General features: G+C 41.6%; 1 protein-coding gene across 2 annotated transcripts in view; it reads right to left on the bottom strand.

The window, feature by feature from the left end:
- The window catches only part of LOC5571168 (zinc finger protein 2 homolog), a 51,513-nt gene extending 30,939 nt beyond the window's left edge, over window positions 1-20,574 (bottom strand). Inside the window, exons 1-4 of one of the 2 annotated variants that reach the window (XM_021855021.1) lie at window positions 20,475-20,574; window positions 20,103-20,371; window positions 19,334-20,045; window positions 18,960-19,072 (exon numbers count right to left, since the gene is read on the bottom strand). In XM_021855021.1, the coding sequence (XP_021710713.1) occupies window positions 18,960-19,072; window positions 19,334-20,045; window positions 20,103-20,226 (949 nt within the window). In that variant the 5' untranslated portion in view covers window positions 20,227-20,371; window positions 20,475-20,574. Of the gene's footprint in view, window positions 1-18,959; window positions 19,073-19,333; window positions 20,046-20,102; window positions 20,372-20,465 lie in introns of both variants that reach the window. The other variant, XM_021855020.1, reaches the window with a different exon arrangement.
- Window positions 20,575-23,211: the final 2,637 nt, after the last annotated feature.

The raw sequence follows: 23,211 nt of genomic DNA, 5'->3' as shown, positions 1-23,211 counted from the left end.
AGCTTTGAACGACGGGAACAACAACGGAAATTTTGGAAGTAGTGAGCTATCTTTGGAGGATAACGAGGATATGCCTGGTCGCAATTCGTTGGAAGCAAATACCGAGCAGGAAGAGCAAGAGAGAAATTCAATTGGATCACCAGCGAAAAAGTTGAGGGTAAGGCGCGATATCAAGAAACCGGCACGGTTCGATGACAAGTACGTATACAATGTGTTCTTCTGAGAAAAGACGATTAAGGTATAATTAGAAATAAAAAGTGAATTTCAGTGAGTACAAAACCCCTCGTTACCTTAATTTTTCTTCCCACCGCAAGAAAGTACGATGTTCCTTACAATAACGGTAATTGTTGGTATTTGGTTGATCACATTTAACAAATTTTGTTGGCATACTCTCTTCATGATAGTTTCGTTCTGCATGAATTTCGTTTGGCGGCTTGAGCAGTACAAGGAATCGAGTCGCTAATTTCCTGGCTGATACTGAGCGACGTGAAACAGCTTCCTAATCGATGCATACTGGATTCTTTGCGGCGGTTTACCTCCTTCGTCCTTTATGCAGATAAATACTTTTTTTCGTAGCAGAAATTAAGAAAATTTAAATGTTTCTGTTGACTAATCGCAAGTGTTTTTTCCGTAAAATGCGAAACGTCCAATTCGATGGAAGATGCGAAAGCTGTCAGTTGTGCGTCACACGCGCACACACGCTGCGATGCGTGAGCGTGACCATCACATTGTCACTCAATGACGGTTCATGATTTACACGGAAAACCTTTTGTTCATTATTATATTTTTTTAATGCGTCTTTAAGAGCAGCCGTAACGGTGCGCGACTAAACTAAATTACATAGCGCAGTATCATTACGCTGATCCGTACCGGGCGCTGCTAACCGGGGTAGCAAAATGACAGCGCTGCCTTCGGAAAGCATCGGGTGAGCAAATTTAGCAGCGCGATAGTTGCGCTGCTATTCGATTTGAATTCAAGCATACGGTGTGGGATATGAAATTCTGGTTGAAGTTTTGGAAATCATGATGATGCATGCATGATGCGCATGAAATAGAAATTTCAAAATTTTGGGAATTCGGGTAAACCTTCAAGATTTTGATAAGAATACTAGGAATCTGATGCAGTTATTGGAAATCCGATAGAAGTTTATGAAATATTCGAAAATCCTCGTAAGAATTTATCGATTTCGGAGTATTATGGGATTTTGGGATTCCGACTGGAATCCTTAGAATTCCGACTGGAATCCACGGGATTCCGCCTGGAATCCTCGGGATTTCGACTGGAATCCTCGGGATTTCGGCTGGAATCCTCGGGATTCTGACTGGAATGGAAAGAGATTTTGATAAAAATACCGACTGGAATCCTTGGGATTCCGACTGGAATTTTTGGGATTCCGACTAGAATCCTTGGGATTCCGACTGGAATCCTCCGAATTCCGACTGGAATCCTTGGAATTCCGACTGGAATCCTTAGAATTCCGACTAGAAACCTCCGAATTCCGACTGGAATCCTCGGGATTCTGACTGGAATGGAAAGAGATTTTGATAAAAATACCGACTGGAATCCTTGGGATTCCGACTGGAATTTTTGGGATTCCGACTAGAATCCTTGGGATTCCGACTGGAATCCTCCGAATTCCGACTGGAATCCTTGGAATTCCGACTGGAATCCTTAGAATTCCGACTAGAAACCTCCGAATTCCGACTGGAATCCTTGGGATTCCGACTGGAATTCTTGGGATTCCGACTAGAATCCTTGGGATTCCGACTGGAATCCTCCGAATTCCGACTGGAATCCTTTGAATTCCGACTGGAATCCTTATAATTCCGACTAGAAACCTCCGAATTCCGACTAGAATCCTTGGGATTCCGACTGGAATCCTTGGAAGTCCGACTGGAATCCTCGGGATTCCGGCTGGAATCCTTGGGATATCGTCTGGAATCCTTGGGATTTCGGCTGGAATCCTCGGGATTCTGACTGGAATTGGAAAGAGATTTTGATAAGAATACCGTCTGGAATCCTCCGAATTTCGACTGGAATCCTCCGAATTCCGACTGGAATCCTTGGGAATCCGACTGGAATCCTTGGAAGTCCGACTGGAATCCTCGGGATTCCGGCTGGAATCCTTGGGATATCGTCTGGAATCCTCGGGATTTTGGCTGGAATCTTAGGGATTCCGGCTGGAATCCTCGGGATTCAGATTAGAGTCCTCGGGATTCTGACTGGAATTCCAGTCGGAATCCCAAGGATTCCAGTCAGATTCATAATAATTACGGTCAAATTTGCAATATTTCTTGTAGGATTTACAAGGATTCCGGTAGAATTGGCAAGGGTTCCAATCAAATTAGCATCCAGTTGGATTCATAAACAATCTCAAAAATTTCCGATGGAATTCTAATAATTCCGCACCAGAATATAATAGATATTCCAGCAGAGTTACAAAAATTCCCAACCTGAATTGATCACCATTATTTTCACAACTCATATGTTAACCCAAAAAGCAACGACCGGTACGGTAACGAGTTACTAAATATGGTAGCCACCGGTGTGAGAATGAGTGACTAAACTAAAATGACAACTCTGGGGGTGATCATTTTAATCACCCAAATAGTCGCCCCCGTTAAAGATGCTCTAATGAAATTTTTTGTTAGAGTACAGGTGGAATGAGATGTAGTGATCAGAAGCGATCATATATTGTCGCGCGCCCACCAAATCGGAACGCGCGTGTGGGACAGATTTTCTGTCGGATCCATAATATGGAAAATTAAAAAGTTATTATAGAGGTTAAATTAAAGCGGTAGTAAAATGTTATTCTTATAATAAATAATAATTATTGACTCAGATTGTTGCATTGTCTGAGATATTTGCGTAACTGTATTATGTTATAAAATGCAAGCATCACTGGCAACACAGTAATTGAGAAATGAAATTATTCGAGAGAAATTTCATACTCATAAAAAAGCGAAGCAAAGGCTGAGAAGCTTCGATTCTGGAAGAAGAGAGAGAGAGATACACCGAGAAAGAGAAAGAGAGCGGAATCCAATCTGAAATTGGTTTGTCGTGGTCTCACGCTATTAGAGAGGCATTCTATAGTCAGATTTTGCGACGATCGGACGCTTGACGCGCAAATAGTTCCCGGACCAGAAGCGGAAGAATTTCGGCCGATCCAAAATGGATGGACGCGGTCACCACAGAAGAGTTCACACTAAAGCAAATAAGTTTAAGGTAAGAATGAAACAAGGCCACACATGTTGTATCATGTATTCCACCTTACTTATTCAATTTTTAGTCGATTGGATAACTTATGACACATTAGAAACTCTTATAAATAAAGCATTGTTGTCAAGAATATTTGGATTTATTGATTTATTATTTAGTAACTGAAGATTGTTTTATGGTAGCAATAGAGGTAGACTATTTCTAAAATTTTATCCAAGTTTACAGATGCTTAATGGAAATATCATCAACTATATCTACTTATTTTTGGTGGTTTGTTGATTTAGAGCTTGAAGAGGTTCATTCAAAATTATTCTCCCGGTGATCATCTAAAATGCCCGGTTTTTACCGTCTTTTTCACGATGAATTCAAATTCCTGTCTTTTTCCGCTTTTCCCGGTTAGGTGGCCACCTTGTGACAGGGAAGGGGGGAGTGGTTGCTTCTGCAAAACTGGAGCGTCTGTACTCCATGTTAGGAGCGGCTTACAAGAGCGTCTGTTCCCCATGACAGGGGCGGCTGCTCATCGAGTGCCAGAGAAGGATTCTAAGCTAAACACTATGTGCACTATGGCCCCCCTAACTTTTAGGGGGAATGGTCCTCCGGATATCTAGGGGGTTGGCCCTACAAGCCAACCGTAAAAACACATCAACACAGGAATAGCCATTCGTAGTACCTATTACCAGCACAGCCTCCCGTATCGGTACAACTGGAGATCACCTCAGCAGACAGAATCGCAAATCGACTATGTTTTGATCGATGGACGGCACTTCTTCGTCAGAAAAACAGCGCCCAAAACTATCCGTCATCAACGATGTACGGTACCGACGCCCGCCTCGGTACACTCTTTTTTTTTTGTTTTTTACAAGTCTGCAAACAGACCCCCTGAGCAGGTAACTCAGGGAGTGTGAGGATGACGCACCAACGACGACCCGCTAAAACCAGCCCATGCACTGTACTTGAGCAATTCTTTTTGAACTGCTCGAGTGGTGTACAGTGCATCGACATTACCCTTGGCCTCAGACCCTTATCTCCCCAGAACCTTTCTAACGGTATTTCTTCGAGGAGGGGTCAGTACATACAGCACAACACGTGTAGCAGAAGTAGCCTAGGCAAACTGCTTCTCCTAGCCGAGTTAAACAATGTTACAAGAGACCAGCCTCGGCAGGGCTAATCATCTGCAGCCAACTCTTGGTCTGCGCGCCATAGGCGCTGCAATTCTAACATAATGTGAGTGACAGCCGTAGTTGCTACATTCCAGCACTCGGCATCCGCACACATTCTTTCGATCAGGGTTTGGTAACTATCGGTTTCGTCACTGACCGATGACGAAAAATTGAAAAAAAAAATTCAGTGCGTAAAAGATCGTCATTTTCTTTGTCTTCAATGACTGACAAGGACACCACGAAGAAACAAAGCCGCAAAAAGTCCTCCAGTGATGTTTTTCGTCACTCTTCGCATCACACCTCCGCACTGAACCAACATAAGCTTCCAATCGTCACCGAGCGCACAATTGCAGACAAAGAGAGTCTGAGCTACGAACTACTTGCCAACAAGGTGGCTTGTGTTACCAATTGGGCAAGGACATTCTCAAGAAGTTGCGTTAGCCTTGCTGGTAGGCGCGTGCTACCGATAATCTGAAAGTGTTTTGTCCGGAAACGCGCTGATCTTTTTTTCGATCTCATTATTTGGTCGGCCATTCAATTGGCACCGATTAATCGTCTGCCTTTCTATTCAAACTGAACGTGTTCAACAAAAACACAGATAGAGAGAAACGGCAAAAATTTTTCGTCGCGACGAGGTGCTTGGTTGCTGGTAGTTAAGCGTCGTTGATTGCGCTAAGCTGAGGTAGTGACGGAAACTTTCTATTTTTCGTCACCGTCCTTAATAGTCAGTCAAACCGGCGACTAATAACAACTCTGTTTCGATTATATTGTCGGGGGACGTGTCTCCTCCGCATGTAGCGAGCATGCGACCTCTCACAACAATGAGATGGGGGCAATCGAATACGAAATGCTCCGCTGTCTCCTCCACACCAGCACAATTGAACACGCAGGAGATTCTGAGTGCCCGAACCTATGCAGGTACTGTCTAGCAACCATGTGCTGACAGTAACTGCGTCAGGTGAAAGTTCACTTCCCCATGGTTTCTTCCATACCAATCTGACACATTTGGTATTAGCCGATGGGTCCATCTACTCTTAGTGGAGTTATCCCATTCCTGCTGCCAACTTCTGAGCGTTTCCTCTTTATACGTGTCGCGGACTTCTCTGGTACCTCTTTGGTTGAAGCATTAAACATCTTCCTTGATGATGAGCCCGATGAGCGTCATCCCGACTAGGATGCACACGGCCTCTTTAGATACCGACAGGTGGAAGCTTAACGACTGTAGTTTGATCCGGAATTGTGATGTTTTCGGCCTTAGCAGTCTAAGTAGCTGCAAAAACAATTTCGCATCTACATCCGACGGTTTCGGTAATATATTTTACCTTTTTCAAGGACTCTAAAATTTAAACAAATAATACGTTTTACATGAAAGTTGCTTTTTGTGTATCCCTACTTACAGAAGCTTGTTTCTTTGTACAGAATTAGTATTGCACTACATATGATTGTCCTCATGCTAAGATGGCGCTCACTTCGGCTATTGATATGGAAAGCGATAATTATATAAATTTGCAATTTTAGGTGAGACTTTTTAACTTACTGCATGTGTGCCGATAATTTTGTGACACACTGTATCGTAGGCGGTGTGCTTTAAGTATAGTAACTTAAGCTTTCAACTATAATTTCGATGTTTTTGTCTACGTTTTAACTTGCTTGACAGCCTACGCGATTATTTAGCTAACTTTATGTGTTTAGTTGTGTGAGTGAACGATGGGGTTGTTTGCAGCGGTATTTGTTAGTGTGTTCGTGTTGTGAGCTATCTCTTCATCTCTGTTTTCATTTTCATTTCGTGTTTTGTTAATCTTTCTTATTTCGTTCAAGATACGGCATAGATGGAGTGGAGACCATCGATATCGGTTCTTCTGTTTATGCTGTTTTTGTCGTTTGCTATGTGGCACATTTCGAGGAATTGTAGTGTACGTGTATTTTTATGCCTGTCTAACACTTTTACCTTTTTCAGGTCGAAACGGTGTTGTTTGGTAATGCTGTGGTTCATCAGTGCGGTTCGTTCTCCTAGTATTGCTATCTGTGGATCATCGATGTTTACGCCTTGCTCGAGAAGTTTATCCATCTTGTTGTAGTGTGATTGATGTCCTTCTATCCTCGTTTTTAGGCGGTTTGTCGTCATCCCCACATATGAGGCGCTGCAGTTTTGGCATGGAATGGTGTATATCACGTTCGTTTGATGATCGAGAGGTACAGCATCTTTGACCCTGGTGAACATATCGTTGACTGTTTTGATGTTGTATTTGGCAAGTCGTATGTTTCCATATTCCTGCTTAAGGACCCTATCTAATTTTGAAGATAGGTGAGGTATGAACGGTATGCTTCGGTAGGTATATTGCAGGTTCTCCAGCTGTGTTTGACTGCAGTCGTTTCTGCTTTCATTCATCCTGTTGGCAATTCTATGACGGAGTGCTTTGGGGTAATCATTGATTTTAAGCTGTTCATCAATGATTTTGACCTTGGCTTGATCATCCAAATCGGTGGAGAGTAAATATACGCGTTTGGCAAGATTTGTGGCCATGTTAAGCTTTTGGCTCATGGGGTGGTATGATAGATAGTTCAGAAATCTTCCGCTTGCAATGGGTTTCTGATACCATTGAGTTTTTACCGTTTGGTTGTTCTGTCTAATGAGAAGCATGTCCAAGAAGGGTAATTTGTTGTCTACTTCCAGTTCATAGGTGAACTGGATGTGGATGTCATAGCTGTTAAATGTTTCTAGCACATGTTGTAATTTATTAAGTGGTATGGCTGTTATTAGATCGTCCACGAATTTTCGTAGGAACGGTAGAGGGATTTCGAGCATACGAACTACCGTGTCTAATAAAGTTTCCATTACCCAGTCGGCAATCGACGGTGAAAGAGGGTTACCCATGGCTGTACCGAAGACTTGAAGGTAGTGTTGTCCATCGAATCTGAAGTAACTCGCATCAATGCAGAACTCCATGATTTCGAGGAACAGGTCCAAGCTTATATTTGTGTTTGGCCTAATTTCGTCCCACCTCATGATCACGCTGTTTATCACCAAAGACTTTGGTATCGACGTAAACAGTGCTTTGACATCCAACGATATTAGCACATGATCGTCGGGTAGGGTGATGCCGTTTATAAATTGGCAAAATGTGAACGAGTCCTTAATGTTGTAGGAGCTTACCAAAGATTGCTGAATTATTCGTCATACTCAAGCGAGGACCGCTAGGACGAAGAAAAAATTCGAGAACATCATTACACGCAACATCCAACGAACCGTTGGCGATGTAATGCCTACAAGCAATCCTAAAGCCATTCACAACGGTACTGAGGTAGACGTCCCACCTGAAACAGAACTACTACTCAGTCTTGGTCCAAAGTTTGCTCTCCCAATCACCAGATCAGATCGTGTTCCTTTCTACCATCTGATGGCAGATGTCGAACAAGTTCTGATGTCAAACCAGGACTCCGACATACAAGATAGGAATAGATGCGCGGTGGCAAACGTAATAATGAATCACATCCACAAAAGCCACAACCAAGGATCGCAGCTTGAACCGGTTTCCCGATTCTGCAAGCAGGCTGAGATAACCACTCGCAAATTTCTACAAGAAAATCCAAACGTCGTCGTTATAAAGTCCGATAAAGGAAACAAAACCGTCCTTATGGAAGCAGACGACTATAAGCAGAAGATGCTCGAGCTACTTCAAGATCGTGAAACTTACTGTCCGATCACGCGCGATCCAACACCCAAATATGAGCGGCAAAACAACAACTTGGAAAGACGACTACGGAACTTGAACCTCATTGATGATCGAACAGCTAGGCAACTCACCAAATACAACGCAGTTTGCCCACGAATCTACGGACAGCCAAAGGCTCACAAACCGGGACTACCGTTGAGACCGGTTGTGCCAAATATGACGTCTCCGTCTTACGAGTTGTCCAAATACGTCGGACGAATAATTCAGCAATCTTTGGTAAGCTCCTACAACATTAAGGACTCGTTCACATTTTGCCAATTTATAAACGGCATCACCCTACCCGACGATCATGTGCTAATATCGTTGGATGTCAAAGCACTGTTTACGTCGATACCAAAGTCTTTGGTGATAAACAGCGTGATCATGAGGTGGGACGAAATTAGGCCAAACACAAATATAAGCTTGGACCTGTTCCTCGAAATCATGGAGTTCTGCATTGATGCGAGTTACTTCAGATTCGATGGACAACACTACCTTCAAGTCTTCGGTACAGCCATGGGTAACCCTCTTTCACCGTCGATTGCCGACTGGGTAATGGAAACTTTATTAGACACGGTAGTTCGTATGCTCGAAATCCCTCTACCGTTCCTACGAAAATTCGTGGACGATCTAATAACAGCCATACCACTTAATAAATTACAACATGTGCTAGAAACATTTAACAGCTATGACATCCACATCCAGTTCACCTATGAACTGGAAGTAGACAACAAATTACCCTTCTTGGACATGCTTCTCATTAGACAGAACAACCAAACGGTAAAAACTCAATGGTATCAGAAACCCATTGCAAGCGGAAGATTTCTGAACTATCTATCATACCACCCCATGAGCCAAAAGCTTAACATGGCCACAAATCTTGCCAAACGCGTATATTTACTCTCCACCGATTTGGATGATCAAGCCAAGGTCAAAATCATTGATGAACAGCTTAAAATCAATGATTACCCCAAAGCACTCCGTCATAGAATTGCCAACAGGATGAATGAAAGCAGAAACGACTGCAGTCAAACACAGCTGGAGAACCTGCAATATACCTACCGAAGCATACCGTTCATACCTCACCTATCTTCAAAATTAGATAGGGTCCTTAAGCAGGAATATGGAAACATACGACTTGCCAAATACAACATCAAAACAGTCAACGATATGTTCACCAGGGTCAAAGATGCTGTACCTCTCGATCATCAAACGAACGTGATATACACCATTCCATGCCAAAACTGCAGCGCCTCATATGTGGGGATGACGACAAACCGCCTAAAAACGAGGATAGAAGGACATCAATCACACTACAACAAGATGGATAAACTTCTCGAGCAAGGCGTAAACATCGATGATCCACAGATAGCAATACTAGGAGAACGAACCGCACTGATGAACCACAGCATTATCAAACAACACCGTTTCGACCTGAAAAAGGTAAAAGTGTTAGACAGACATAAAAATACACGTACACTACAATTCCTCGAAATGTGCCACATAGCAAACGACAAAAACAGCATAAACAGAAGAACCGATATCGATGGTCTCCACTCCATCTATGCCGGTATCTTGAACGAAATAAGAAAGATTAACAAAACACGAAATGAAAATGAAAACAGAGATGAAGAGATAGCTCACAACACGAACACACTAACAAATACCGCTGCAAACAACCCCATCGTTCACTCACACAACTAAACACATAAAGTTAGCTAAATAATCGCGTAGGCTGTCAAGCAAGTTAAAACGTAGACAAAAGCATCGAAATTATAGTTGAAAGCTTAAGTTACTATACTTAAAGCACACCGCCTACGATACAGTGTGTCACAAAATTATCGGCACACATGCAGTAAGTTAAAAAGTCTCACCTAAAATTGCAAATTTATATAATTATCGCTTTCCATATCAATAGCCGAAGTGAGCGCCATCTTAGCATGAGGACAATCATATGTAGTGCAATACTAATTCTGTACAAAGAAACAAGCTTCTGTAAGTAGGGATACACAAAAAGCAACTTTCATGTAAAACGTATTATTTGTTTAAATTTTAGAGTCCTTGAAAAAGGTAAAATATATTACCGAAACCGTCGGATGTAGATGCGAAATTGTTTTTGCTGCTACTTAGACTGCTAAGGCCGAAAACATCACAATTCTTTTGATACCGTTCGGTATGCGCTTGCTACTCTTAAGCACATGATCCTGTACGTGCTTTCCAACCGCTTTAGTTTTCTGCTCGTTCTAAGCGCTTTTGACCAGATTGGTCCTCCATACCTTTTAGCATGGATAGCGCCACGCTTGCCATGAGCTTGCGTTTGCTGACAATTACAGCAGAGCTGTTAGACATCATTCTCGAAAGCGCCGCTATAACCGTAAATGCCCTTTTACAGGAATATTCAACGTGACTAGGCGAAGCTGAGCTTGGCATCGATCATTACCCCAAGATGCCTAGGGGTTTGCTTGGACTCTATGGTGCAATCACCTACCGAAATAAGCGCCAGTTGCTCGGACTTGCGGTTGTTGACCACCATCACCACCTCAGTCTTGTGACGGGCCAGTCCTAGTTTCCTTGACTTCATCCATTCCTCAACTATGGAAATATAGTGCGCAGCTGTCAGACTACTTCCTCCATTGATTCATCATAGACCTCTAGGGTTATTTCGTCGGCGAAGCCAACAATTTTATTACCCGTCGGAAGAGGCAGCCCAAGTACGTTATCGATTCCAAAACAGCGGGCCCAGAATTGAACCTTGAGGAACTCCCGCGGCAATTCGAACGTTTTTCTGCCCCTCTTCTGTGTCATGCAGTAGAATCCTACCATCAAAATAGCTTTCTAAAAGCTTACACAACCGCACCGGTACCTTGAGGCGATGAAGTGCGTGAGCTATCGCTTCCCAGCTTGCGCTTTTGAACGCACTCTTCACTTCCAGAATGACAAGCACGCAGTAAAAGATGTAGTTCCTTTTATGCTCGATTGCCACATCAGCGTCCAGAGTAGATTTACATTTTCTGAATATAAACTGGTTGTTGGATAGGCCGTCCGTACCTTCCATAAACGGTACTAGCCCGCTGAGGATCAACTTCTCCAACAACTGGCCCATCGTATAGATATGTCTATACGCCGACGGGTCACCTGGTGGATTCTCTGCCTGTGGTAGTAGTGATTTCATTAATTAATGAATGAGCGCAACTCTCACGCGATGCTGTTGCTTTAAGTATGAGGACACGAAGAAATGTCCATCGGTTGTAGCCTCATATGCCTCATCTACAAGAAAAGACTTACTGGAGAAGTTGGATTAACCTCTTGAATTCGAATTTGAATACTTGTTTGGACCATCTAGCGTTGCACGGGTCAGCCTAATTAGTTTGTTAAACACTTAATAATGTACCGTTCAACATTGCAATGCAAAGATCTGGCATAAAGGCTGATTGGGCACGTCAGGAATTAATCAACAATGTTAACTTCCTTTTCCCAATCAGCCTAGATAGCCGCGTAGTGTCGGTAGCGGTTGTTTCAATTGGCTAAGAATTAACCCTACGGACTGCCTGTTCCGGTGGTAAAAGTCCACCTAACCCCTAATTCATGCGGCTTTAAGCTTACCGTGCCTAAGAATGAATGGTTAGGAGGGTCTAAATAAAACCCAACCGCAAACGGAGCCTGTGGAGTACCAGGGGGCCCTCTACAGTATTATGCCCTTCCTGTGCTATCCGGAGCAATGGTGCAGGTGACCTTGTGTTTCTCCGAGATAATCGGCTGCCCTTCTTAAGTCTCAAGCCTGAGGCTAAATAAGAGTGGGATTATTAATACGTTGCAACTTAGTTAAAATTTTCACCTCTATGGTTTCGCATTATGTGTTACACAGTGTGTTCTGTGCTTTTCGCCTTTGTCGACTTTTAAGAGATACCGATATGGTTTTTTCGCTGCTGGTCTTTTTTGTTCTGAGATTGCGAAAAGCTTAATCCTGCCTAGTTTGGGTAGTGGCTACGGTTAGGATAGCTTTGTTAGACCAATCTTCAGCATAAAATATCAGCAATGATCAATCTTTATAGATTCATGCAAATGCTACAGCTCAAATGGCGCTAGTTCAAAAACCTTATTTTTGTGATCTTTTATCTAGGTAACCTTGTGGACCCAATTTTTGCTACTTTCGGAAACATGAAATGGCAAACTCGCGTGACATGCCTCGTGCATGCGTGCTCGTAAATAGCGCTATCGTTGCTACACTCATTTCTGAGTTAACAACCAGAAATGTATGTGCTGTCACAATTGATATTTCTGTTGGTGACCTCAATAGGAAATACGTCTTTCGTTGTGTGGTGTATTTACCACATGATGAACCATCCCCAATGGATGATTTCAAACGAGTTGTCGTTCACTGCCTATGAAGAGGCCTTCTGCTGATTGTGGGCAGTGATGCTAATATTCATCACATCATCTGGAGAAGTTCAGCTATAAATTTGAGAAGCACCAGTCTGATAAAGTGCTTAAGTAGTTCTAATCTTGGATTACTTATTTTAGGGAATCGCCCAACCTTCATGGTATATGCTAGAGAAGATGTGTTAGACATAATGCTTAGCTCGAACAGAATCAGTCACAAGTTGACAAATTGGTATGTATCCGATGATGAATCATTATCTGATCATCGCTACATACACTGGGAATTGGTTGTGACCAAATTCCATGGATTCTCTCCGTCCATTGGAAATCCTACTGATTCGGATGTTTCCAATTCCGGTGAGTTGGGACACAATTGTCCTTGCTTCGAGTGATCTCACAAGCTTGTTATCGCATGTCGAACTCAAATTGAGGAACTGAATTCAGTCAACTCTGTAAACCTTGTATGGGTACCTGGCCATTCTTCCATCGCTGGAAATTAATTGGCTGATGAGCTAGCTCGCGATGGAGCATCGCATGACTCCATTGGCCCTGAGCCGCCTATTCCAACTTCGAAGTGCTGGGTGAAGCTTCAGATTAATTCTTGGGCGGCAACTCAGCACAAGCAATATTGGAATAGTTTGGAGTCGTGTCGTCAAACAAAATTGTACATTACTGAGCCATCTTCAAGGGTGGCGAAGTGTTTAACAAATCTGTTAAAGCAGAATTGCAGTCTTTTGGTCAGAGCGTTGACAGGCCACTGCCGACTCAACTATCACATGACAAATATTCAGCGTGTTGACTCATTTGTGTGTGATAGCTGTGACTCCGATTATGGAACTTCGTATCACCTGATATGCAACTGTCCAGTTTTTGCGCAAATGCGATTCCAATTACTTGGTAAACGCATATAAAATGAAACTGAATTCAGAAGCCTGAATCTTCAGGACATTCTGTTATTTTTAACCCGTTGTGGTAATGAGCTATAGGCTCTCTTTACGCTCTTGCGTTTAGCAGTGCCCTTTTTAGGGCGCTGCTCGAACCCATTGTGGTATGGAGCTACATGCTCTCAATTCGCTTATGCGATCTTCCCTCTTCAAGGGACCCCACTTCTATTTCCTCCCATCTTTCCCTTCCCTTTCCTCTCCCATCGGGTAGATGATTAAATAGGCTCAAATATGGCGATGGCACAAATCTCCCAAATGGCGGGGAACGTGCCTCTGGAGCCGGCCTTCTGATACCTGATAATCATCAATGTTAACTTCCTTTTCCCGATCAGCCTAGATAGCCGCGTAGTGTCGGTAGCGGTTGTTTCAATTGGCTAAGAATTAACACTACGGACTGCCTGTTCCGATGGTAAAAGTCCACCTAACAGGTGACCCCTAATTCATGTGGCTTTAAGCTAACCGTGCCTAAGAATGAATGGTTAGGGGGGTCTAAATAAAACCTAACCGCAAACGGAGCCTGTGGAGTACCAGGGCGCCCTCTACAGTATTATGCCCTTCCTGTGCTACCCGGAGCAATGGTACAGGTGACCTTGTGTTTCTCCGAGATAATCGGCTGCCCTTCTTCATTCTCAAGCCTGAGGTTAAATAAGAGTGGGATTATTAATACGTTGTAACTTAGTTTAAATTTTCACCTTTATGGTTTCGCATTATGTGTATTACACAGTGTGTTCTGTGCTTTTCGCCTTTGGCGGCTTTTAAGAGATACAGATATGGTTTTTTCCTGCTGGTCTTTTTCGTTCTGAGATTGCGAAAAGCTTAATCCTGCCTAGTTTGGGTAATGGCTACGGTTAGGATAGCTTTGTTAGACCAATCTTTAGAATAAAATATAAGCAATGATCAATCTTTGTAGACTCATGCAAATGCTACAGCTCAAATGGCGCTTGTTCAAAAACCTTACTTTTGGGAACTTTTATCTAGGTAACCTTGTGGGAGGAAGAAGAACTGCCTGCTAGCTGGATGGATGGCCTCATTTGCCCTCTCTTCAAAAAAGGGCATAGATTGGAGTGCGCCAATTACCGAGGAATAACACTCCTCAATTCGGCGTACAAAATAATGTCACGTATTCTGTTCAACAGATTGAGACCACTTGAAGAGTCCTTCGTCGGCGAATACCAAGCTGGTTTTCGTGAGGGCCGATCGACGTCGGATCAAATGTTTACCCTGCGACAGATCCTCGATAAATTCCGGGAGTACAACTTGCAGACTCATCATCTGTTCATTGATTTCAAGGCGGCGTACGATTCAGTTAAAAGAAACGAGTTGTGGGAAATAATGATGGAACATGGCTTTCCGACGAAGCTGATTAGACTGATTCGTGCAACGTTGGAAGGATCGAAATCAAGTATACGTGTTGCGGATGAGATTTCCACATCCTTCGTAACCTTAGACGGATTGAAGCAGGGCGATGCACTTTCAAACCTATTGTTCAACATAGCGTTAGAAGGAGCAATAAGGAGAGCTTGCGTGCATAGGAATGCCACTATTATCACACGTTCGTATATGCTCCTTGGTTTTGCGGACGATATCGACATAATCGGGATTGATCGCCGAGCCGTGGAAGAGGCATACGTGCCATTTAAAAGGGAGACAACGCGAATTGGGCTCATTATCAATACCACGAAGACAAAGTACATGGTCGCTGGTAGACATCGTGGGCCCATAGGAGATGTTGGTAGTGAGGTGGTGATAGGTGGTGATATTTTTGAAGTAGTTGAAGAATTTGTGTACCTTGGAACTCTAGTGTCTTGCGATAATGATGTTACCCGCAAGGTTAAAAGGCGTATTGCAGCTGCGAGTAGGGCTTTTTACGGACTTCGTAACCAGCTAAAGTCCCACAGCTTACAGACGAAGACCAAACTCGCGTTGTACAAGACTCTAATTCTTCCGGTAGCTCTGTACGGCCACGAATCATGGACGTCTTTCGTTATGAGGTGTATTTACCACATGATGAACCATCCCCAATGGATGATTTCAAACGAGTTGTCGTTCACTGCCTATGAAAAGGCCTTCTGCCTCCTTGTGGGCAGTGATGCTGATACTCATCACATCATCTGGAGCAGTTCAGCTATAAATTTGAGAAGCTCCAGTCTGATAAAGTGCTTAAGTAGTTCAAATCTTGGATTACTTATTTTAGGGAATCGCCCAACCTTCATGGTATCTCCTAGAGAAGAAGTGTTAGACATGATGCTCTGCTCGAACAGAATCAGTCACAAGTTGACGAATTGGCATGTATCAGATGATGAATCATTATCTGATCATCGCTACATACACTGGGAATTGGTTGTGACCAAATTCCATGGATTCTCTCCGTCCATTGGAAATCCTAGTATTTCGGATGTTTCCACTTCCGGTGAGTTGTGACACTATTGTCCTTGCTTCGAGTGATCTCATAATTACTTGTCACTTTGCTTATAGGTAAATTTTCTACACAACTCCCTTCACAGGAGAAGTGGACGTCTGGCTGTTTGTAAAGTATGTCAGATAGTCAGGCTGCTATAAAAGCTCTTGCTTCGGCCAACTCAAGGTCGAAGCTCGTTATCGCATGTCGAACTCAAATTGAGGAACTGAATTCAGTCAACTCTGTAAACCTTGTATGGGTACCTGGCCATTCTTCCATCGCTGGAAATGAATTGGCTGATGAGCTAGCTCGCGATAGGGCATCGCATCACTTTATTGGCCCTGAGCCGGCTATTCCAATTTCGAAGTGCTGGGTGAAGCTTCAGATTAATTCTAGGGCGGCAATTCAGCACAAGCAATATTGGAATAGTTTGGAGTCGTATCGTCAAACAAAATTGTACATTACTGAGCCATCTCCAAGGGTGGCGAATTATTTAACAAATCTGTCAAAGCAGAATTGCAGTCTCTTGGTCAGAGCGTTGACAGGCCACTGCCGACTCAACCATCACATGACAAATATTCAGCGTGTTGAGTCATTTGTGTGTGATAGTTGTGACTCCGATTATGGAACTTCGTATCACCTGATATGCAACTGTCCAGTTTTTGCGCAAATGCGATTCCAATTATTTGGTTTATTTCATTTATTAAGTGGTTTTGGTTTTGGTTTATTTCATTTATTAAGTGAAACTGAATTCAGAAGCCTGAATCTTCAGGACATTCTGTTATTCTAAACCCGCTGCGGTAATGAGCTATAGGCTCTCTTTACGCTCATGCGTTTTGCAGTGCCCTTTTTAGGGCGCTGTTCGAACCCATTGTGGTATGGAGCTACATGCTCTCATTTCGCTTATGCGATCTTCCCTCTTCAAGGGACCCCACTCCTATTTCCTCCCATCTTTCCCTTCCCTTTCCTCTCCCATCGGGTAGATGATGAAATAGGCTCAAATATGGCGATGGCACAAATCCTCCAAATGGCGGGGAACGTGCCTTTGGAGCCGGCCTTCTGATACCTGATACCTGATGAGGACACGAAGAAATGTCCATCGGTTGTAGCCTCATATGCCTCATCTACAAGAAAAGACTCACTGGAGAAGTAGGATTAACCCTCTCTTTCCCATGGTAGCACAGGTGATCCACCGATTTTCAACGAACGCTAGCTAAACCGAATTGGTACGAATAGCTCAATAATGATTGGAATAAATTTATACGCTCATTTGTTTCATCAAACATCAAAATAAGTGACCTAAGGGTCAAACTATTGGAAAACAATCAACTCACTATTGAAAAACAATCAAATTTTTTTATTGTGATTTTGAATAATATAGCTTATTTGGAACAACTTTTGTTCGAGCACTTTTAGAAACGCCATTTTGATAGTTAAATTGTCGAACAAAGCTGTGGGAAAGAAAGGGTTAACCTCATGAATTCGAATCTGAATACTTGTTTGGACCAACTAGCGTTGGACGGGTCAGCCTAATTAGTTTGTTAAACACTTAATAATGTACCGTTCAACATTGCAATGCAAAGATCTGGCATACAGATCTGATAAGGGAGTGCACGAGGAAGAACTTGACTATCAGTTCTACCTAACAGAAGTATAAACATGGTTACAGGTGACGATAGAAGAAGTGATGATGTTAGCGTTTGACATGTACCGTAATCGAATTACGGCTCGCAATTTGCCAAAGAATATTAATTTCGGCCTGCATAAGACGTTGATTCTTCTGCTGGCTTTCGACGAGTAGACGGAAGAAACAATTCCAAGTGAGAAACCACGCAATGCGAAGATGGACCTACCGGCTACAAGTTGGTAATAAATTTCGTAATGCTAGTCATACAGGTATGTACCTAATGAATTTCGGATCAATCAACTGCCCAATTGTATTATGTTATGCTAATTTATTCATATCAATCTAAGTCACAGCTAACATAAAGTAAACTAAGATCTATCACGGTGACAATATATCAAAGAAATAAATGGAACAAGACTTGCATACATGTTTTTTTTTTCCGTTTGCACTACTTTACCAGAATACATGCATTGTGGTAATTTCATAATGCATATAAATTATCGGCTTAACATCACTAACGACTTGTACAAAATCTTTTGGAAAGCAAATCCTGAGGAATTTTCTGGTTTAAAAAAAAACTAAGATTGTAGTAGATCACTATTACTAGACGAATTTTAACGAGTTCAAAAGTATACTTACATTTCCCAAAAACGGAAAAAATGGCAGACAAATTGAGTACAATGGTTTTGGCAAATAAAATACCATTATATCTAACTTTAAGGAAACAGGACATTTGGCTACTTATTACCCAATAGGACGCTCGAGTAACTGCTTTTTTCGATTGTATTGCTAAGATTAGTTAATGGGTTTTTGTCGTATTTTTTATTGCTTGACATTAATTCGATTCGGAGAGTTGGAAAATTCACTTAAAAAACTCATAATTGAGAAAAATAGCCCACTCAATTTCAATTAAGCTTCTGTTTGTTAAGTTAAGCTTTTGTTTCAACCTGGCTTAACAGAGAGCAAATCAGGCAATGCATGTGTACTGCCCATAAACGCATGTCAGTTCCCATGTTTGCGGGATTTTCTATTCACATGGGACAATTATGCGTTTATGGGCAGTGTAGGCATACTATGTTTTTGTAAAAAAAAAAACAAATACAAACGAATAATAAACCAAATACATTCAAAGATCGTCAACTGACATAATTGCACAAATGACCAAGGGCCATTTAGCATTATGGTCATTTGGTATAAAATGAAGAACAGTAGATTAAAAAAAAGGCATAACTATGGTTGAATCCCAGTTATACCTAATGGCGATTATGCCAAATAGCCACTTAAACCAACTCAAATTTTGAAATAAAGATACTTGAAAGAATTTGCATTACAAATGAAACAAATCGTCTAAGCTAATAAAACGATCAACGAGAAAAGCCGCTCGTATTCCTTCTCCATGTCGACAGAAAACCGAACTGCTTTGCGAATTTCAACGGCAAAGAATATTAAGTCGAGACAGTCGGATCTCACAAGATAAAATTAGAAATGGGCATATTTAGTGGTGATTAAACGTGTTACCTTTGGCAGCAGGTGGACCGTTGGAAAAGCCCGCTCCGAATCGATTGCTTTCACTACTCGTGGACGCTGTGGCGTTGCTTCCGCTGGGACATGAGCCATTTGAACTGTTGGACCTGAGGGAATAAAATCATCATTTTCTGTGAATACGAGTCTTATACGCCAGGCTCAGGGCCCCAGGGTTGGTAGCGATTGACGGTCATAAAGATAGGAACTTAAAGAGACCAAACTAGAAACAAGAAAACAAACAAATACCAAACAGATACCAGGAGATACATAGGATTACCCAAAGGTTTTGACTAAACATTTCTTAAAGCACATTTCCAAGCTTTTAGAGACAAAAAAGCTGCTACCAACCCCGCGAGACCCGTACTTACACCAATTGAACGTGGGCGACATTTTTCAGGTGTGCATTCACAGCCAATGCCACAGAGTCATTCACCGAGAGCTGTAGGTTTTCTTCGATCTTGCGCATCTTTTTGTTCAGGTAGACCTTCAGCACCTCGTAGTGATACTTACAACTACCGTGGCGTTTTCTTTTCGAAGCCACAGACGCACGCTCCAGCTCTTCCACCGCTTTTTGTAGCGAGGATTGATCTTCCAGAGAAGAGTTCAACTGCATTTGTGACTTGATTGTGGTGAACTCTTCTCTAGTGACAAATGGAATTTCGAGCGATTCCATGAAATTACTCATCTCATCGTAATCTTTGCTCATTTGAACGGTACCTTTTACCAGGCGGTTCATTAGCTTATTGTGATGGATGTAATTTTCGGAAGATCTCGTAATGATCGCTGAACACTTGCTGCATTTCATTGCGAAGGTGGAATAACATCCGCTCACATACTCCTGGTACGGCTTCAACAGACCTCCCGGACAGTGCTTCGAGTGCATAAATTGTGAGTAAGCTGCCCATTGAAGGAAGTGATCAATTTCAATGATGCGATACCCTTTAAATTTCGGTATATCATCCGCATCCAAACCATTTTGGAGAACATGAGTTTGGTGGGCACCGTTTTGTGGCATGCCGGGAGCTGCCTCTGAAATCCTTCTATGCGGGATTCTTGCATTCTTCCGTGGCTGTGATGTTCCTGCAATAAGAAAAACATGAAAAATGTATTTAAAATCAAAGCAATAGAAAAACTTACTTGGGCCTGGAGTTTTTCTACCATCCGGAACACCCGTTCGAGCCGGATTACTGGTATCTTCTTTCCGCTGTGGCTGCTGTTGAGCTAAATGCGAATCGTATACCGATTTCCTTCTAGTGATCATCTTCAGGACTATTGTACACTTGAATCACTATCCTGAGAATCCTTTATTTGGTATCGCTTTCACTGGCGTTCATAAACAAGTCAGTCTTGCTAGGTATATGTCCGGGACGCTTTGGCCGATTTGGTTATACGATATACATGGCTCGCTTTCAATACAATTACAATTTGACCACAGAAGAAAAATTAACGTATTAAATCGCGTTATAACTCGTGATTGAACAAATTGATGAAAATTGTTACCAAAACTACCAAAATTTTGCAGGATAGTTTGCCTCCTACCGAGAAGCTACGGTTTTTTTTTCTGTAATGACCAAGCTCGTCCAAGCAGAACATGAAAGTAAATACAAATGGATGATGAAAAGATAGACGAAAACAAAAAAGAAGCCAAACAAACAAACATCAGTAGCTGTCATTTTTCCACAATGATGATGATGATGGGGGTAGGAATGTCAGGGTTAGTCAACACCTAAGTCAATGAGAATATATACTAAGGTGTGGAAGAAGAAGCAATGGCTATGTATTAGTAAAGAGAAAAAACGTAAACAAAAATAACTACGTCACTAATTTACATGGCTTCTTATGGGAGCTCGCCCGCTTGTAGTTGTGAAACATTTTGCACCGTACACGGATGTCACGCACACTAAATGTCGTCTTCCTCACCTCGGTATATATTCTCATTGCACCTAAGTATATTGAAAGCTATAGAAGGTATGCTATTCACGACTGTGCATTAGTATTAGTAAATAGTTATGAACTTTTTCTGGATTTGTATAGCGTTTGTTATATTTTAATGCAATTTAAGTAAATTTAGGTATTTAGGATAACGAAATATCGATGGCTTACCAGAATACTTTGTAACGTATCCGATTAGAAGGTTATTCAATGCATTTGTTCTATTTATGATGAGTATTTCCCATGTTTCTCATCAAACCCATTACCTCCCTCAGAAATAACTAGCCGTGCAATTTGTTTTTTTATTTTACATACAAGAATATATATACTAAATGTACATAGAAAGGCCTTATTGTACGGAATGCAGGAATTGAATCCGATATAATTTCTGAAATTTGATCGAATGTCTAGTTCACATAAGTGGCCCAAATACAAAGGAGTGGGAGTGACATTGAGGTCGGTTTTGAGTTGAGTATACTGAAAAGTTTAAAGCTGTTTTTGGAAGATTTTCGATCGACCCTTTCGATATTTAAGATAGGTATAATAAAATAAATAACACAAGGTGCATTTGCTTGTTGTTTATTGTTCAGTGTAATTAACCTTTCGATAGTTGTTCAAATCTTACATCAGGATTTTCTTTATTTTCTTCCGCTATGGTCCTGCTATCTGATTCTCAGAAGTGCTTGGAACAAACGAAAAGGTTCGTGGTATTTGTTTTCAAGTTTTATCGCAAAAATGTTAGCCATCGGTTTCTCTGCACATTGATCGTTGGAAATCTATGGAACGTAACCGTTTTATATCGTTCTGTTTTAGGGTTTCTTCAAATATAATTTGCTTTTGCATGTCGGGACATGACAATTCGACATTTTGATGGTGAAATTTAAGCGACGTTATAAATTATTAATGAAGATTTAAATCCGTAGACTCAATGGCATTTCAATTTACATAATGTCAGCTCGTCCCGTAGTAACATTTGCCGAGCAATGATTCAAAAGCGATTTCCATACTAACTTCAAATGTATTTTAAAAGTAGTTCCAGGGCACGGAAGAATATGAAATTTTGGATTCTGGCTCAATTTATAACGTAGAATCATGATATGTGAAAACCTGGATACCCCTAAACAATCCGATTGAATAAATTGAATTTATATTCCGATTTCAGTACAAATCTGAAGAATTTTCATAACTATTTTATCTGTGTGAGTATTTTCGTGTAAGATAAACAAAAATGCAGCGTACCTTTAGTAGCTGTCAAAATACGTTGAGTCAACACGCTCATTCACGATTGCCGATGGATCTGTGCGGTCCAATGAGCAATGTGACACCCGGCGGTAAGAGGTACTTTCTAACCCTCATCGATTACTTCAGCAGGTATGTCATAATGCAGGCCTGCCCAACGTACGGCCCGCTGGCCGCATTCGGCCCGCCACCTCATTTTGTGCGGCCCGCGAAGAGTTTCAAGCTCCTTCTCATATCTGGCCCTCTTGTAACACAACCAACTAGATATTTCAGCATTCCAAGGCTAATTATTACAATTATAGATTCTTCAATTTTAAGCTATTTCATCATGAATATTATTCACCAAAGTTTTGTGATCCTTCTAAATATGCTTGCTTTCTTATATGTGTAAAACAGCTTCAATTTCAAAAAATTAGCCAACATTTTTGACGAATAAGAAAACTAGGCAATAACTTTCTTCACCAATAAATGAACAAAACTAAATTTATATCAAGTTTGAATCATTTGGTAGATTGTCGCAAACTCCTGAGCATGAATTTTATACTGAAGAACGATTATGACAAATATTAAGCAGATTCAAAGGCAGATTAATAAATTATAAAATTTAATACAGGGTGCTCACATAAATTTAAAATGAAGATGAATCGAAGCCAAACCTCGAATTTTCAAGGGCACAAATCAAGAGAACTAATCACTGGTCACTCGGTTGTCTGGTTTTCCAGATTTGTGCTATTGAAATCCCGAGGTTTGGTTTCGATTCATCTTTACCTTAACGGCAAACTTGGGCAGGATTCTTACCAAATGTAGAGCAAAATTTCTCAAAACTTTTCGTATACGAAATCCTAGGCAGGTTTATTACTGAAACCAGGACATTATCCTGTGAAAGGTTTTCACACAATCCTTAGTTAATTTCTAACAGAATTCTAAGCAGGACAGACTGAATTTGAAGTCTAAAACAGGATTTTATATTAAGTTTTGGGTGGGGTTCTGAAGGAATCCTAAGGACAATCTTTCACATCCGGGAATTCATTCTAAGAAAACTCTGAAGAGAATTATCAAATAATACTAGATGAGA

The sequence above is a fragment of the Aedes aegypti genome, chromosome 3 (assembly GCF_002204515.2).
Source record: "Aedes aegypti strain LVP_AGWG chromosome 3, AaegL5.0 Primary Assembly, whole genome shotgun sequence".
Classification (NCBI taxonomy): domain Eukaryota; kingdom Metazoa; phylum Arthropoda; class Insecta; order Diptera; family Culicidae; genus Aedes; species Aedes aegypti.
Note: the sequence above shows the minus strand (reverse complement) of the source record. Positions and strands in the feature narration are given on the sequence as shown.